Source organism: Lichenostomus cassidix, chromosome 2 (genome assembly GCF_008360975.1).
Source record: "Lichenostomus cassidix isolate B80296 chromosome 2, HeHo_3.0, whole genome shotgun sequence".
In the NCBI taxonomy this organism is placed as follows: Eukaryota; Metazoa; Chordata; class Aves; order Passeriformes; family Meliphagidae; genus Lichenostomus; species Lichenostomus cassidix.
Genome location: NC_139482.1, coordinates 67,207,305 through 67,223,532, shown reverse-complemented (window position 1 = coordinate 67,223,532; position 16,228 = coordinate 67,207,305). Strand labels below are relative to the sequence as shown.

Sequence of the window (16,228 nt, the reverse complement as noted above, 5' to 3'; positions counted from 1 at the left end):
TATAAGCAGACTTCATGTGATAGTTATCCGACGACACTTTGATTAATCTGGTTGTATTCTAAAGGCTGATGATGTTTAAAATTGTTCAGGAAAGCAAGCAGTCATGATGAAAACAATGCTCAGAGGCTAAAAACCTCTTAAAATTACGTGCAACTGGTGTGCAATGTATCTTAGACACTGACAAGTGAAATGAAATTGTGATCATTCTGTTGTGTTTATAATAATTTAATTCTAAGTCATGCCTCTGCAACCATAATAATCTATAGGATTTTGTGGTTTGCATTCTTAAAAGTATGTATATTTTAAAAGTGTGTTAACGAAAAAGAGATGATGAAAGGAAGTGCTCCATCTCACTGTTCTATCTCATGGCCAGAGGTATTTGTATCAGAGAAGCACAAGGGGACAAATGTGATAACCAAGTATTCTGTGTCTTTCTTTCTAGCTGGGAATGCTTAGCAGTTTGCTGATAAAGCAAAACCTGATGATGCTTATTGTCCCACACAGACAGTATACTGCACACTTGCAATCATATATTATAAAGTGTAGCTTTTCAATGTATGTCAAATCTCGAGATTAATAAGGAAGTTTATATTCTCTTCTGATAAAACAGACTATTTGAGAATTTTAAATGCAAATCCTGGATTCCTCCTTGTTTTCAGTTTGTCATAACAAATTCCTCAAAACCAGTATTAGTAGGTTATTGATTAGATTAAGTAATTTAAAACTGTATAATCAAGGTTCTCTTAATGCAGCATCACCATGTGGAATTTAATACATTTGGAACTTTAGAAGCTTCACAAATTTGAGGCAGAATACAGAAACTTCTGTTGAAGTGTATTTTTACGATTCCAACATCAATTCTAGAAATGAATAATTCTGAACTGTGATGTTCACTTAGTTAACTGGTCACTTGTTTTCTTTGAGGAAATTACTAGTATACTTCAAATTTCATCATTTATAAGACAAGGTTAATTGTAGCATTTCCCTAAGGCTTGATGTTTGCAAGAAGACATGAAGAACTGTGTTATAAAAATGCTTCATAAACATTAGTCTCTCAGCTGTGCCTGGTTCTTGTCCCCCACTCCGCACTGCTCCATCACTGCTGGAAAATTATTATCTTTTATTGTTTAATTCCCTTTGGGTTTGAGATAAGCCAGATGGCGAGGTTGCCTTCCAGGGGAGTTTTCTGCTTTGCATTATCAATTTTCCAATCCCGTACTAGTCATGGAGGAGTTGCAGCATGTAATCCCCTTTGGTCTAGATGGTTTTACACACCTGTGTGTTCATTTGATAATTCCTATTATTTATTATATTTAATTTCAATTCAATTTTTGTTTGTTTTCATCAGGATCTACTTGATTTGAGTGATTTGTATCAGGATTATGATAGGAAGATTCCTATTGGCAAGTTTCCACTTTCCAAAATACTAAAGTAAAATCTAAATAATTATTTCTAAAGAACTAAAGAAAGAAGGCAAAAAATACTGTTTAAAATTGTTTTCAGGGACTGCATAGATTTTCTAGGATGTGAAGCTCAGCAGTTTACCATGTTAGATAATCCTTTTCAAAATTTAGTGTCTTGTGTAACTGGACATCTAGTGTCTTGTGTAACTCGTGGGAACCCCTAAAATCTTGTTGACTAAGGATCCCACTGCAATATTCTGCAATAAAGGAGTGTGTGAGTCCATGTGTGGGGTTTTGTTTTCATTGAAAGAAAAAAATCCCTATTGAGTAGTGGGTTCAAACTCTAAGACTAAGAATTCTTTGAATGTATCATAAATTAGTAAACAGTTTGCATAATCTGTAGGGCAGGAACTTGTTAGGTCTCACAATCTCCAGAAGCCCAGCAATGGGCACCCAAAATCAGACAGCTTTTCTTAAAGGAGATTTTGCAGCCCTTCTCTTTCTCATCTGTGAAATGGTGCCATAATCCCAAGTGCTGTGTTAAATATTAACTTGTTTGTCCACTTTGCCTTGAAATGATGAACTGTTCCATAAATAACAAGTGACATTTACAAAAGTTCTTCTGATTGTGGTTTCATGGGGAAGGTAAGCCAAAGGTGCTGTTTAGAGAACGTTGCCATATAAAAAGCCAAAATTATGTGCTTAACCATTCACTGCAGAAAGAATTGACAGGGAGCTTGCATGTAAATGACCTCAGAGTGTGTTAATTTAAAATATAATCTATTGAGAAAGAAAATCACGCTGCTTTGTTTGCTTCAAACTGTTTTGTTGGGGTTTTTTTTTGGCAATGTTATGATTCTGTCTTCCAGGCTCCTTTTATTTTGAAGCCCACTGGAATCCTAATTGCTACATATGAAGTTTTCTGTTGAGATTAGTATTTTGGGCTTTCTCCTAGCTGAAAATTTCCTCCTTAGCAAAGACTGAGCATGATTTTCCTATAAAGAATTACGAGCACACACACACAAAGCCATCATCACAGAATCATGTATGTCTGAGGGGACCTCCTGAGCTCTGTGGTCCAACGCTAGTCCAGACAGAACAGTTTGCCCTGGGCTTTGTTCAGTCATGGTTTAAATTGCTCCCAGCAGAGCCTGTACCCATCTATTGCTGCAGTAAAGTGAGCTGTCCCATCATGTCTGTAATCCCAGTGAGGTCATGGCTCTGGAACTGCACTCAGAATTTAATTCCTCCTGTTTGCTTCCCGTGCTGTGTGCATGTGTGTTCAATGTTCTTTTACTTACAGGAGAGAGGCAAAGATTCCTAGAGCTGGTCGTGCCACTTTTTGAAATGGCTGTGGCTTCCCATGGCCTTTAATGTTAGCAATATCCCTTGCCTGGCAGAGGGAAGGATTCAGAGCCCATGGTGGTAGAGTGCAAAGCGAATAATAGGATTTGGGCTGATTTAGTCTTTATCCGCAGCTATGCTGATATAACTCGTATTTAGAAATGCTGTTATTCAGTAATTTTCAGTGGGTGTATGTAGATAAACTGGTTATGTGTTCAGATGTTTCCATGCAAGGTGTACAAATGTGCATCAGCTGTTGAAAGGTGACCTCTCTGTGGTTTTGTTTTGCTGTTTTTTCTTTTTCCATTTCCTGAGTGAGGGAGAGAGTGAGGAGGGAAGTGATACACAGGACTGCTTTGTGGCGGAAAACTTGATGTTATTTGCTGTAAATACAGAATATGGTAGTTGAGATAAAAAACCTAGAAAACCTCCATTAAATTAAAATTCAAAACAATAATAATAATAATAAAAAAGACTGCTTTGCTTAGTCTTTCTACCTTCAAAAATTTTTTTAGAAAGAAACTGTATGTTTCTGGAAAGCGATTATGAAATTCCAGATGGCTGTTTAAAAAAAAAAATTAAAATGGGGGTGGAGAAAGTCAAGAAGAAACAGTTTCTATTGACTTGTCATTTCTTTTTTGGAAAGGTCATTGAAAATTTACACAGTGACAAAATAACAACCCAATTAGTATCTGTCCTGTAAAACTAAATGTTAATTTATTTCTGATTCTCCTCTATTGACAAGTGGGACTGATACTCAAGATGGACTTCTCTACATGAGTGCTGGTCAAAAATTACCAGATCAGTTGTGAGTTTCTATAGCAATTGCTGTCAATTTTCAAACTGTAAAGAAAAAAAACATAATTAAAAACTATCTGTAGGTTTATTTTGTAGAAAGATTCTTCTTTTAATTATATTTCTGATAGCTATAAAAGACAATTTGGTAATGAGAATTAATCTTAAAAGCACAGCAGCCCCTTTATCTAGTGCTTAAAAAGATTCGTGTAGAAAATACTATTTCATTAATTGTCATTACATAGGTATAGAATTAGGGGGTCTAACATTTCCTTTATCATTAATTTCTTTAGGTGGCAGTGGCAGTACCTTTACAAAATTAAGCTCAGTGCATAACTAGAGATTAATTACCAACTGTGAAAAAAGGAATATTATCTAGAGAACTAGTGACTTTTTTAGAGAGTTTCTTTAATAAGGGGCTTAAATTGCAGTTCTTCAAACAAGCAAGAGAAATTATTCTTCTTATATTCCAGAAAGAAAAGCAGATAAATAGCCTTCTCTGATAATTCATTTAAATATTTTAGCAGTGAATTAAAATACCCTCTAATCAAAGCAGTATCCTTTCATTTATGTTTATCAGAATATTTCCATCCATATAGTCCATAAGGAAGAGACAAAACTCTCTGAATGAAGGTCGGCTCTTTCCCATTGAGTTGCTGTGACAGTGACACACACAGATGACACATTTGAGCTTGTCTCTCTATCCCTGCCAAGACAATGGTGTGTCTTCCGTGTCCCTGCCCTGTGCATGAAGGCAGGTGATGTTTGGTGAGGAAGGAGCTGTGCTGAGGTCTGCATGTTTGGGTGTTTTTCTGTTGAATTCAGTGGGCTTCAGATTATATACTGCTATAGTTTTAAGTTAACTTCTAGTCAAGTCAAATTACGTCTTTAGCACATCTTATTTGCAGGTTTGAGTGCTCATTGAAGGAAATGTTATTTTGGGCAGAGGCAAAAAGGCATACAAGAAGTGTGTGTCTGTGTTCAGTATATAGTACCGTGTTTCTCTTGGCTGGGCCTGTGAGTAAGGTAGAGCACTGCTGGGGTGGAGGGTTCAGACATATTCATCCCCAGGAATTTGTTTAGCTCTGGTTTCCTCTGCAAAATTGCAGCTGTAGTGCGGGCTCTCTGGTTCCATGACTTACTGTCAGCTGAACCATCCAGTGTTCTCTGTGAGGTGGACGTGGCTGTGTCAGGCTCTCTGCAGTTCAGTCCAGGGCTGTAGGCATCCCTTGGCACGTTCCCAGGACACAGGCTTGCTGCCTTGAAACTTTCATGCTGTGTCCCAGCAGGACAGAGAGAGAAACCTTCATTTTGGAAAGCCAGCATCCTGGGGGGAGCAGGGTGAGGGGAGGTGAGGAGTGTTTAGGAAGCAAAGGACCTTGCTACGTTTGCTTCTTCTCCTTTGAAGGACTGCTATCTGATTGAGTTTCCAGGATGATCATTCCTCTGCAGACGAATTTGAACCGCTTTGGTGGAGGATTCTGCTCTTACAAGCATCTACCTCACTAAGGCAGTAGTTGGAAAGCATGAAATGGGTGTCTTTAATGACAGCAGGAAAGAACAGTGTGTGCACTTGAATGCTGCTCTGCCAACTCTTCCTTCCAGAGGAAAAAGGTTCCTAGTTGAGTGTAGCAACATCTTTGAACTTAAATTTTTCACATGTGGCCACTCACTGTGTGCTTTTTGTTGTTGCAGTGCCTGACTTGAGGCCATGGGGTCTGATTTGTGGAAGTGTCATGTGCTCACAGCTGCAACTGTAGTATTAGGGAGCTGAACTTCGAACACATTAAACCCCACAACATACTTGGTGCTCAGAAACATCATGCCCCAGGTACCTCAGATTGGGAGCAAAATTAATGGACACTTTTGATGTTAAAGTCTCTGTGCCCAAGTTTCAGCTTCCGTACAGGAGACACTAATACTTGCCCAACTTACAAAGACATACAGCAGAAGAAAAAGTCTTTAATATTTTGTAAACATTTAAATATTGTGGAACCAAATGCTTCATTGGGAAGCTCATAAAGGGAAGAATGTGTCTTCAGAGCTCTGCTTGAGTATTGCTCAGTGCGAAAAGCACTTGGGGTACATTTTCAGCAATGCAAGGAATGCAAGCAGGGACCATTAACCATTGTCTCTTCTCTGTGCTGAACAGAGCAAACTTTCATGGAAAGATTGATACTTGTTTGTCTCACTGTGGACAGCATCGTAATGTATTGCTAAGATGAGAGCATTTTAGTGTTCCTCAGGCAACCTTAATTCTACTTGTTCAGAATATCTGAATGTTTCATTGAAACACCAAGTGTTGTGTTAAGGCTCACTTTTGTGGGCTGTTTTCTGGTTGTTTTAAATTGAAAATTGAAAAATGGAAGTATTCTGTTGTATATCATCACATTCTTATGAGTCATCAGTGTAATATAATTACAAGTATTGTAGAGTAATTCTGTGTATACATACCTCTATTACATATACAATATAATAGATAAAATTGAGAATTTATATGAACATATTGGGAGAAAAGCTGTGGAAGACTGAGTGCTGTATGTGGCAGTCTTTGCCTTCTTTGAATCTTTCATAAGGAAAATCCTTCCTCCTTCAGAAGTAAATAAAGCTTTTCTGTTTCATGCTGTTGGCCCCTGTGTAATGGTGTAAAGTGTTTTATAGAGTACATATACCTAGGCAGAGGGTTGTTGCAGGGTTATCCTGCAGCCCATCCCTCACTTCCTTGGCTACCTGTTTCCATCATCTTTCACAGGCCTTGTCAACTGCATGGCAAGAGTGAGCAAGAAGCCTCTGCAAAATGGACAGCTAATGTGCTTTCATGAATTATTTCAAGGACTTTAAGCAAAGCCTTTTCTTGTGTCTTTTTCTAAGCTTTTCTTATATAGTTTAGATGGGACTTCACAATGTTACATTTCTTTCAACTCCAATAGCTGATAATACTGTATTGTGTGAAGCTCCTTCAACCACTTTATGCCAAATTTTAATACAATTTATGTCACTCCTTAAAGAAATCATTGTACTTCAGAAAAAGTACTGCTGCCAGAACTTGTGAATTTCATACAAATCAGAAAGTAAAGGAAAAAGAGTTACTTTGAACTTTAAGGAACAATTGCTTCAACATTTTTTTGTCACCTGTTTCATACAGAGATGGTGGTTTAATTTTAAAAATATCACTAACTTAAATGTTCTACTCATCAGCAAGAAAACCATGGAAGTCTGGCTGTCGTCCTGTAGTATTGCTTATGAATAAAATGACTTGAAATAAATTACATATGTTATAATTTTTACTTTTTTTAAAGTGTCTATAGGCACTTATAGGGGAAATAAGGGCAGGGGAATACTTGAAACATAATTTCCATTGCATTTGTGTTGTATGAGCTCTGAAATCATGAAAGAAGTTGCTAGAAATGAGGAAACTAATTAAAAGAAATCTGAGAAAGAAATCTAAAAGACGTATTAAAATAAGGTGATTGCTCAGAGATGAAAGATTTTTGTTCTCTTCCTTGTAATTATGCAGCAATGCTTGTTTCATGGTAAACCTTAAAGCTGAATTGGATATATAGGGTCAAATTCATCTAATCTGATCTGAAAGTTAAATGTTTATCTCTACATTTCTTATGACAGAGTGAATAATTATTTGTGGTATTCTCTCCCTATTTACAGTAGAACTGAAGAATCTGGTTTGGACCAGATACTTTGCAATGTGAAATGATGAAGTAGCCAACAGTGTTCCCCAGAACTGTGCTTCTCAGCATCTTCTTGCAGAAATCTCTGCTTCTGCTTGGAAGCCTCCTCAAATCCCAAGAGAATATATTAATAGCCATCAAGTTGTAAATGACCACATACAACTTTGAAACATGAACTGAGTAGGAGGGAGAACTCTTTTGCCTTGAGTGAAAACCTTCAGTTCCTGCCCCAGAAGAGCTCTGGACATGGCAGTTCTGTTCTACAGTGCCACTGGCAGGTGTAGGGTTAGATGCAGCTCAAGTCCTTTACCTGGTGATGCATTTCAAAGGGTTGTTGCTTCACAGAAGTCAAGCAATGCACTGCATATTAAAGATACTAATTTGTAAATTCAGGTTGTGCTCAATCTGAGTGTTCCTGGGAACATGAAGATGAGAGAGGAAACAGGAGATTTTAGGTCTAGGAGGAAAAACAGGTTATGGCTTACTATGTCTTTTCCTGAGGTTCAGAATTTAGTCTCCTGAGGTGACTGTCTGTGCTAAAATGATATACTTTCCCTTTTACGCATGCTTGTGTACAAAATGTGCCAGAAGACTAGTTAAGCATCCATAGCTGTGTTATAGGTACAGATAAATGTATTTGCAGGTGTCCAGGTTTAACAAATGCCAGCTGGAAACTGGACTCAGGAGCAATATAGAGAAAAATGCAACAGGGTTCTTTGTGACATTGTCTTCAAATTCCATTTGCTAGTGTCTGTAATTACATGTTTAAAATCATATCTATGTCTTTAATTGCGTGGGACCTATTGACAAAAAATGTTTTGTCCAGAAGCATGCAATGGTCAAATATTTTTGGATGGGGGATCAATGAGTAGGCATGGGTTGGGAAGCCAGTCACTCCTTGAGGAGCCCTTTGTGAGCAAAAGTAAGAAATGTCCTTCAAGCTGTTGTAGTACAGAGCTGATGGAGTAGTTCTCTAGTAAGAAGAAAGGAAAACAGGGAGAAGTGCTTCTGAACAAAATTTTTCCATCCTGTGCTATATGAAAATACGTTTAAGCACACCCGGACCTTTTATGTTGTGCTTTTTAAAAAAGAAGTAAATTGTGTAACCAGAACCTTGGCAGAGCTGTTAGGAAACACTGTAGTGGAATTAATTGGAGCTCATTGAAGTTGGACTATAAATACTGCACGTCAGTATGAAATCTTCTTGTAGCTTTCCAATCAGAATACTATGGACAGAAAGATTTTGAAATTCAACGTTTTATATTTATTGTGTGTCTTACCTAAATCATTCTAGGAAAGCAAGGACTATTACCCAAGTCCAGTTATAAGGCAAGTGATACCTAAGTGATCATAAGGCTTTTCATGACTTTCTTCCCAAGAATGATTTTGTGGCAGAGGAGCTAAATCATAAACTTTATCTGTCTGTTATTTTTATATATTGTAAAGCCAAGGAACGCCAGTCATAAGCTCATGGCTTCTTTATGGTACCTGCTGTAGATAAACAAAATGCAGTATCAGTCCCTGCCTGTGGAAGTTGAATTTATTGTGCAGTGTCAAGCTTTTGGAGTAATCACGAGAGTGTGCTACTATGAGCTGAACATATTTTTTAACCTTTTTATATATATGCAGGTGTTCTGGCTATTCTGATTCTTGAACAGGAATATCAAACATGCTGAACAGTGTCCTGTGCTATGATAGATAATCTGCTGCCTCTCTGTCTTTTGAGGATGTCTTAATCTCTTTAAGATTGTCCCACATTGTGATGATCATTGTTCATGATGATGTTCTTGTTCCTTGCTCTGTCTGTTGTTCTGTAATAAAAGGCCATTTTGTAGGACACTAAGCAGTCAACTTTGGTGAAATTTTACCAAGAAAGTTGCATCTGGGGGCAATGAATATATATGAAGGGAATTTGTCCAGCTATACTTATACCCTGAAAAAATGAGATTCATAATTGAATTTCTGAACTGTATTGTAGACTTGGTCTGCCTCTCAAGTGGGAGCCCCTCATGTATTTCTTTATAGTGTTTATTTTTTCAAATCTACAGGGCCTCAACGTCTAGTGAGATTTAACAGTATTAAAAGATATTAAAAGGACCAAACTCTCAAAATGCAACTTTGAATGAATGAAACATAAAGAAAGGAACTGGAGTTTGCTTTCACATACAAAACCCAAAAAGAGCAATACTGTAGCCTGCAGGCAGAGCCAGGGGAAAAAGACTGAATGAGTCAATTAATTTTTTGCTCTGTGACATAAATTAGGACAGCAAATTGCACTGTCATCAATGGGAAATGTTCAGCCTTCAGACAGGAGTAAAGGAAAAAAACTCAAAAACTAAGCAAGCCATTTGTTCAGCTATGCAGTCTGAAATGCAGAGAAAAGGAAAACCATATACCATAAACGTGTTTATAGTTAATGACTGTAATGTCATGTATTGCTCTTGGGAGTTAAGTTACATTATCTTATGTAATTTGAAAGGCAGAAGGCTATTGGAGTGTATGGTTATGAACTCTGAAAAGATATCCTAGGGTTTAAGTAAAATTCTGTTTCATGGTGGTTTTGTCATTGATTTTGTTGGGAATGCTTAGGACTGTTTGTGAGAATGGGAGAAATGGACTTGGGCAAGTAGGAAGATGGAAAGGAGCAAAGTCAGAGGCCTGAGGAATTCACAGAAGCAGAAAGATAAAAAAATTGGAAATTAAAATTATCGTTTTGAGGTGGGAAAAAAAAGGGAGTTCTTCCTTGTTGCTTTGGTTCACTCTTTCCTCTTCTTGCTAATCTGGTTTTTCTGTCCTCTTCTGCTCTGGTCATCCATTTCTCCCTATCAGAAATGTTTTCCTCCCAGCTACTTGGTCTATTGAAATATTGGTAAAATGGCAGAATAAATGTTAATTACATATCAGAAGAAAGTAGAATCTGGTAGATGGCTTCCCAGGGTGGAAATTTTTTAAACAGGCTGTTCTTTTAGTATATACATAGCTCTTTTGGTTATAGAACAAAAATAAACATACTTATTAAAACTTAGTCAAAGCCTTTAAAGTTCTTTTGCTTAGTTTTCAAATGGAGAGAACAGATCAGTCTGACCCAGGAGACATAGCTGTGGTCTCAAAGTGACTATTACTGTTAGAAAATTATTCCACACATGAGATTTAGAAAGATGAGTTCTCTTTCCATAGAATAGGCATAATTGAATGTTTACTTCTTTTCTTGAGTTCTTGAGGAGTGGCTTTCTTAGCATGCATAGTCTGAAAGCCAAGTCCTCATTTTAGGATGTAATTTAAAGTGAATTGCCCACAGGAGCCTGAATGCATCAATTTAACTGAGTTACAAGAGAACAATGTGGTGATTTTATTTTTTGCTTTCACTGAAGAGAGCAGTTCAGAGAAAACTTCGGTAAGCTTTTTGCCTCAGTTGCTTAACATCCCAGCCACATGACCTTGCACTTTCAGAATCTCTTCTCTATTAGACTAATGGCTTAGTATTACTTTTTTCCATAAAAAACTTTTGACTTCCAACATATGGGAGTTTTATCGGAAATGATTTAAGGAACTAATAAAGAAATAATTTTAAATGGCTGATTTTTAACACAAGCAAACGCTTACCTCAGTGCTGTGGCAGTCATGTAGAATATGCATTCCTAGTCTCTAGCACTAAGTAAATATTTATTTTGCAGAAGCTGTTTTTCAAAGCCTAATTTGTAAGCTGTCCATTAATCACATAGAGCTCAAATGTGAACCTAGGCATTTGTTTTCAGAATTTGTGATGTTTTGTGTCAAGTCACATGTTCATGATGTCTATAACTTACTTTCTATACAGTTTAAAGCTGATTTGTTTTGTAAAACATGATGTATAATCTGTGTGTCCTTGAGAATCTGTTCACCCCTCTTCCTACCATTTTAGTTCCAGAATTTGCTCCATTAATAGTCATCGTTTGGACTGAAAGAAGGAGATCAAATTCAGGTCTTTGCTTCTGGAACTCATCCCAGATTTCAGCTACTCATTCTTTGGATATATTAATTTTTGTGCATTTTGTGAAGAACACCTTGTATGCAGGCTGTTGTGTATTCGTGATTTTGCCTCAATCCAAGATCAAAATTTAATTTCTTTCACTTCTCAGTAACTGCTGAGTATAACAATTTGAAGACCCAATTTAGGCTCTATTGAAAGAAAGATTTCTTTATTGGCAGTTTTACAGAAGTAGCAAAAATTCTTAAATAAAAGCCAGTATCGATATAAAAATAAGTATGACTGGAATGTAAACCAAAAAAGCTTTGTCAACCTGTTACTAATACTGTGTTGCAAAATATGTCTTAAAGTTGTTGCACAGAGCAGCATGTCCTGCCTCACACGCCTTGAGAGGGTAAGGGTTTCTGTGGTGGGTGTTTCTGAAGATTCAGGGTGATACAATCCATGAATTCTGCCAGGTCATTATTTATGTCTTAGTGAATAATTAGGAAGATTCCCATCCTGACTGAGCAAATTTAACTTTCATTTAACATGGCTTTTTTGAGAATGACTTGATTGGTCTACATTACATGTAAAGTAATTCACCTGGGTTTCAAGCTTAAGACCAGGGCAAACAGATACAATTTATCAAGGAAGACAGGACTCTTGAGCTTCTCTGCAAGACATAGCTGCCGGGATGTAACCTTCTGACTCCAGATTTGGGCTGTCCTTGCCCCCATTATGGGAAGCCACTCAAACTGTTTTATCCTTTCCTCCTCCATCTTTGGCTACCTGACAAGCAAAGCTTCCAGCAATTTTCTTCTGGTGGGGAGTCAGATTTTTCATGTGAGGCAGCAGGAGCCTGGCAGTGTACAAACCTTTGATGGCCAGTTAGGGAAAGCTGTATGTGAGGAAAGCTTTATCTGTTGGGCTATGTTATTTCAAGCAGTGATGCTATGATTGCCCACCAGGTCCCTGGAATCTGCTGTTTTGGCTAGGTCTCCTCATCAGAACCTCAACCTGCTTTTTGCCACATTGCAAGCTATTCTGTGTTCATTCTTTCTGTCTTGTTGACTCACATTCACTTGACTTCTTTGCATAATACTTGCCAAAATTCAGTGCATTTAAGTATGTATTTGTGTTGGGAAAGCTATGGGTTGCTCTCTCACTCAACAGGATGATTACTGGCACATTTAATTTCTAAGTCACCTGATCATTTCCAGTCAGAAATAAGTTTAGAAGCATGCATTAATCTTGTTGAGTCCCCCAGGGTAGTTGCTCAAATGCTTTAAGTCAATGCTGCATTGACTTGGAGCTTTACAGACAGAAAGCTGGAGAAGAAGAGGTCAGAGGAAAAATGACTGAAGATTCCGAGTGCAGAGATTTGCTAGTGCTGATTTGAGGAGGAATTTTAATAATCTAAATTTTCCTTTTTCTTTCAGTTATTTTGTCTGATTAGAGGTAATTCTTCACAGACGCAGCTTTCACTGTGGGCATTTGAAAGGTTTGTGGTTTGAAGGCTGATAATTGTACAAGGATCATCCAAAAGACAAGATCCGTGACTAGGTGTTTATTCATCGCACAGATGACAATGCTCTGAGCTCCTAGGCAGATAGCAGAATTTCTTTGACTTCTGCAAAGTGACAAAACCTGTGAGGTATCCCAGTCCTTCTGAAAAAAAAAAAAAAAACCAAAAAAACAAATCAAGCAAGAAAACCAAAACAGAAAAGAAGTGGCTGATATGAAATCAAGACAATAATTGCAGAATTAAAGTTCATAGCAAGTCAATTAGGTATAAAGTGTGAGGAATAAAGGTGTTACAATGAAAACCATTCTCATATCAAAGTACTAAAAAAGCCCAAGTCTTAAATGTAAAGTTCTGCTAATCAGAATATACACTTGTTCTTCTCTCATGCCTTTTTTTCTTATTTTGTCTGATCTGCCAGTAATCATCACTAATATGGGGAAGGAGGATTCTGACCCCCATTATGTATACTTTAATGAGCATCTGTGAATTAATTAACACAGATGCTTAACCTGTCATCTTTACGTTTTAGGTTTAATGCCTCTGTTGAGATTAAGCAGTGACCATTCAGAACCCTCATGGATACTGCTCCAGGTGCTTTTCTTCAGCTCTGGAGGAGGGGGTGGATTTGGTTTATTGGTCTACAGAAATGCCCATTTGTATGTGAAAATCTGGCACTTTTGAAATGAATAGGAGTTCTGTCATTGAGGCAGAAGTTGCTGATCTAGGAAAGGCAAGCTGGAAGTTTGAAGAAGCAACACAATTGCAATGAATTGTCTTCCCTTCTTCATAGCCATACAAATGTAATTACTTTACCATGCTGGTGTATGGAGAGAAGTAGTACTTTCAGCTTGGAAGAAAAACAGTTTATGGTTTACAGTTAAAAGTCAAAGCTCAAAATCTCTCCCAAACACAAATTTCAATACATTCTTTGTAGTAACTCTGTTTTCTCTAAAAATTAACAGTAGCAAGTTGTGCAGTTCTTGGTGTAATGTAGCATGGGTTGTAGGTTTCCAAAGTCAGGTTAGCTCATAGTCTGTTGGTTGGTCTATGCACTGTTCTGAGCAGCTGTGCCATGAAGTACCTTTTGAGTTAATTCTCAGGACTACCACAATTCACTTGACAAACTGCTTTCAGATGTCAGAAAGTGTAAAATCTTGCCTTTGAGCACTCGAGAAGGGACAGGCAGAATATCCTGACTCCTCTGTGACATACTCTTGTGAGTTGACCTAACTCCTGTGGCAGTGCAATACTGCTGAGGCAGCAGCTGAGACACAGAGAGGTTCTGCTGAGGACCTGTTATTCCAGAAAAATAGGCAAGTTCAAGTGAATTAATGGAATTGAAGTGATGAGTGTGTCTCTTTTCCCAAGCTTGTTATGCCTCCCTCTACTGAACAGCACTCAGGCCTGTTTAGTCTCAGCGTTGGACACACCAGGATAACTCAGATGTCTCAGTGCCCAAATAACAGGAGCTGTTTCCTTTCTGATAGCGGAGACAAGGGTCAGAAAGTAGATTTGTGCTTGCAGCCTCCTGCATGAAGGTGGGGAAGCTGCTGAGTTCAAACTTTCAAAAAAATTAATACTGGCAGGGCTGCTGTGGCTGTGGTGCATAGGTATGAGATGTGCAGTGATGTTGTGTGACTCAGGAGCACACTGCAAGTGCTGATTGTGTGGAGTCAAGTCTGTCACACATGCATGCATCCTTTCAGCACGTGTGTTGGTTTAGGCATTTGTTTAAGTTTTTAAAAGCTCTGAGCCTTTGCCAGTGCTTCTGGGCTCTCAACTTATTTCAAAATCAGTAGGATGATGGCTAAACATAGGCTTAGTTTCTTGTGTTGAAAAAATCCCTCTTTAATGAATCAGTGCTCCTGCCCTATAAATGAAGGAAGATATGAATATTTACTTTCCTGACAGAAATGTTGCATCATTAATATCGGTACAGCTTTTCTTTATTAAATATTCTTGTCTTTTTATATTTAGTGCTGCATAAAAGAGACTTGTTTATGTGAGAGCAGTGGCTTTTCCCAGGAGCAGCAGCTCAGGAGTTCCCTGAGCTGGAGGTGTTGGAGGTGTGATGCTAATGCAACAGTGCCACACATCCCATTGCTCTGTTTCTTCCAGAAGCCTCAAAAGAGGCAATTATTGCCCTTTGAAATGTTAGTAATGATGTTAATGCTGTATAGGCTTGGCTTGGTCTGTCAGACCAAGGAAAATACTCTGAACAGGGAGTTGATGCTTACATGTCTTATAAAACACAGCTGAATCCAGTGTGGAAGTGCTCAGCTCTAAGCATAGTAAAGGATAGTGATATGTAGCATCATGCAACATTTCTCAAGCATTTCTCAACTTTGGACACAAATTGTCAAGGCTGTGGTTTTGTTTTATTGCCACTTTTGGTTCCTGGACTCAGTGATGGGCTCAGTCTTGCTTCAGTTTTTTATTTAAGTAGGATCTGTCCTGTAGCCTTTAGATCTTTAATTTGGCAGTTCCTTGTAGGATTTTTCATCTTGCCACTTCATCTTTTTCTTTTTCTTAATAAACAGGTGAACATTCTATCAGTAATTTTCCATGTTGTGAACGTAAGCTCTTGAATTATTGTCTTGTTTGTTTGTGTATTGCAGCTGGTGCTCAGGATAAAATTGGCTGGGCCTTTGGCTTGGGTTTGGAGAGACTGGCCATGATCCTGTATGATATCCCTGACATCCGACTGTTCTGGAGTGAAGATGAACGCTTCTTGAAACAATTCATTGGGCCTCACATTTGGCAGAAAATAAAGTTCCAGGTAAAATAATATATATATATATATTATAATAATTTACCATCAGTCAAAAGTATGTGTATACCTAGAGAATATCACCTAATTAAAATTCTGTGTCATTAAAAGATTAGGTTTTAAAGCAACAGCTTTACAGTTATCATGGTTCTCTGATGTACTGCAATAAAATCCAGCTTATGATGATAACATTTTTTTCAACCAGATAATGTTATGAATTCCTGCTGATACCCAGTCAACATCCTTGTTCTGAGTAATGCTTAAGTACATACTTAATTTTTAAATATATCCAGAATAGGGATTGATTTAGGCCTGTGTCTGGTTTGATTATATTATGGTTTGGTTATGTCCTTGAGTTGTGTCTATACATCTGTCTCATTATAATTATGTGTTTGATGCAAAGCATTCAAAGATCATAACCCATTCTCAATTTTCCCATTGTTTTCACTCTACAATCATAGAAGTCAATCTGAGTTGCAGTGTTAAACTTTGGCAAAATGGTTTGTGGATGTGCCTTGTCATCTTCAATATGTCAGCTCTTTTCTGCTGGCTATTGCAGGGGAGAGTGCAGGCTCAGCTTGTATTTGTTTTGCAACTCCTCTGCTGAGGTGATTTTTGTAGTTAGCAACAAAAAGTCTTACTTTTTGTACTTGCAAGGCAATCAGGCATAACCGGATTGAGTGGAAATGCTACTTCCATAATACTCTTCAGCATGAGCATGGGGAGGTTCAAGTCAGGTGGTATCATCTGGTCTTT

General features: G+C 37.8%; 1 protein-coding gene across 6 annotated transcripts in view; it reads left to right on the top strand.

Annotated features, from left to right (window-relative positions):
* Positions 1 to 16,228, top strand: part of FARS2 (phenylalanyl-tRNA synthetase 2, mitochondrial) — a 239,735-nt gene that overhangs the window by 126,918 nt on the left and 96,589 nt on the right. For all 6 annotated transcript variants that reach the window (XM_085051970.1, XM_085051968.1, XM_085051974.1 and 3 more), the window contains one exon: positions 15,321 to 15,481. In XM_085051970.1, coding sequence (XP_084908096.1) covers positions 15,321 to 15,481 — 161 coding nt within the window. The remainder of the gene's footprint in view (positions 1 to 15,320; positions 15,482 to 16,228) is intronic.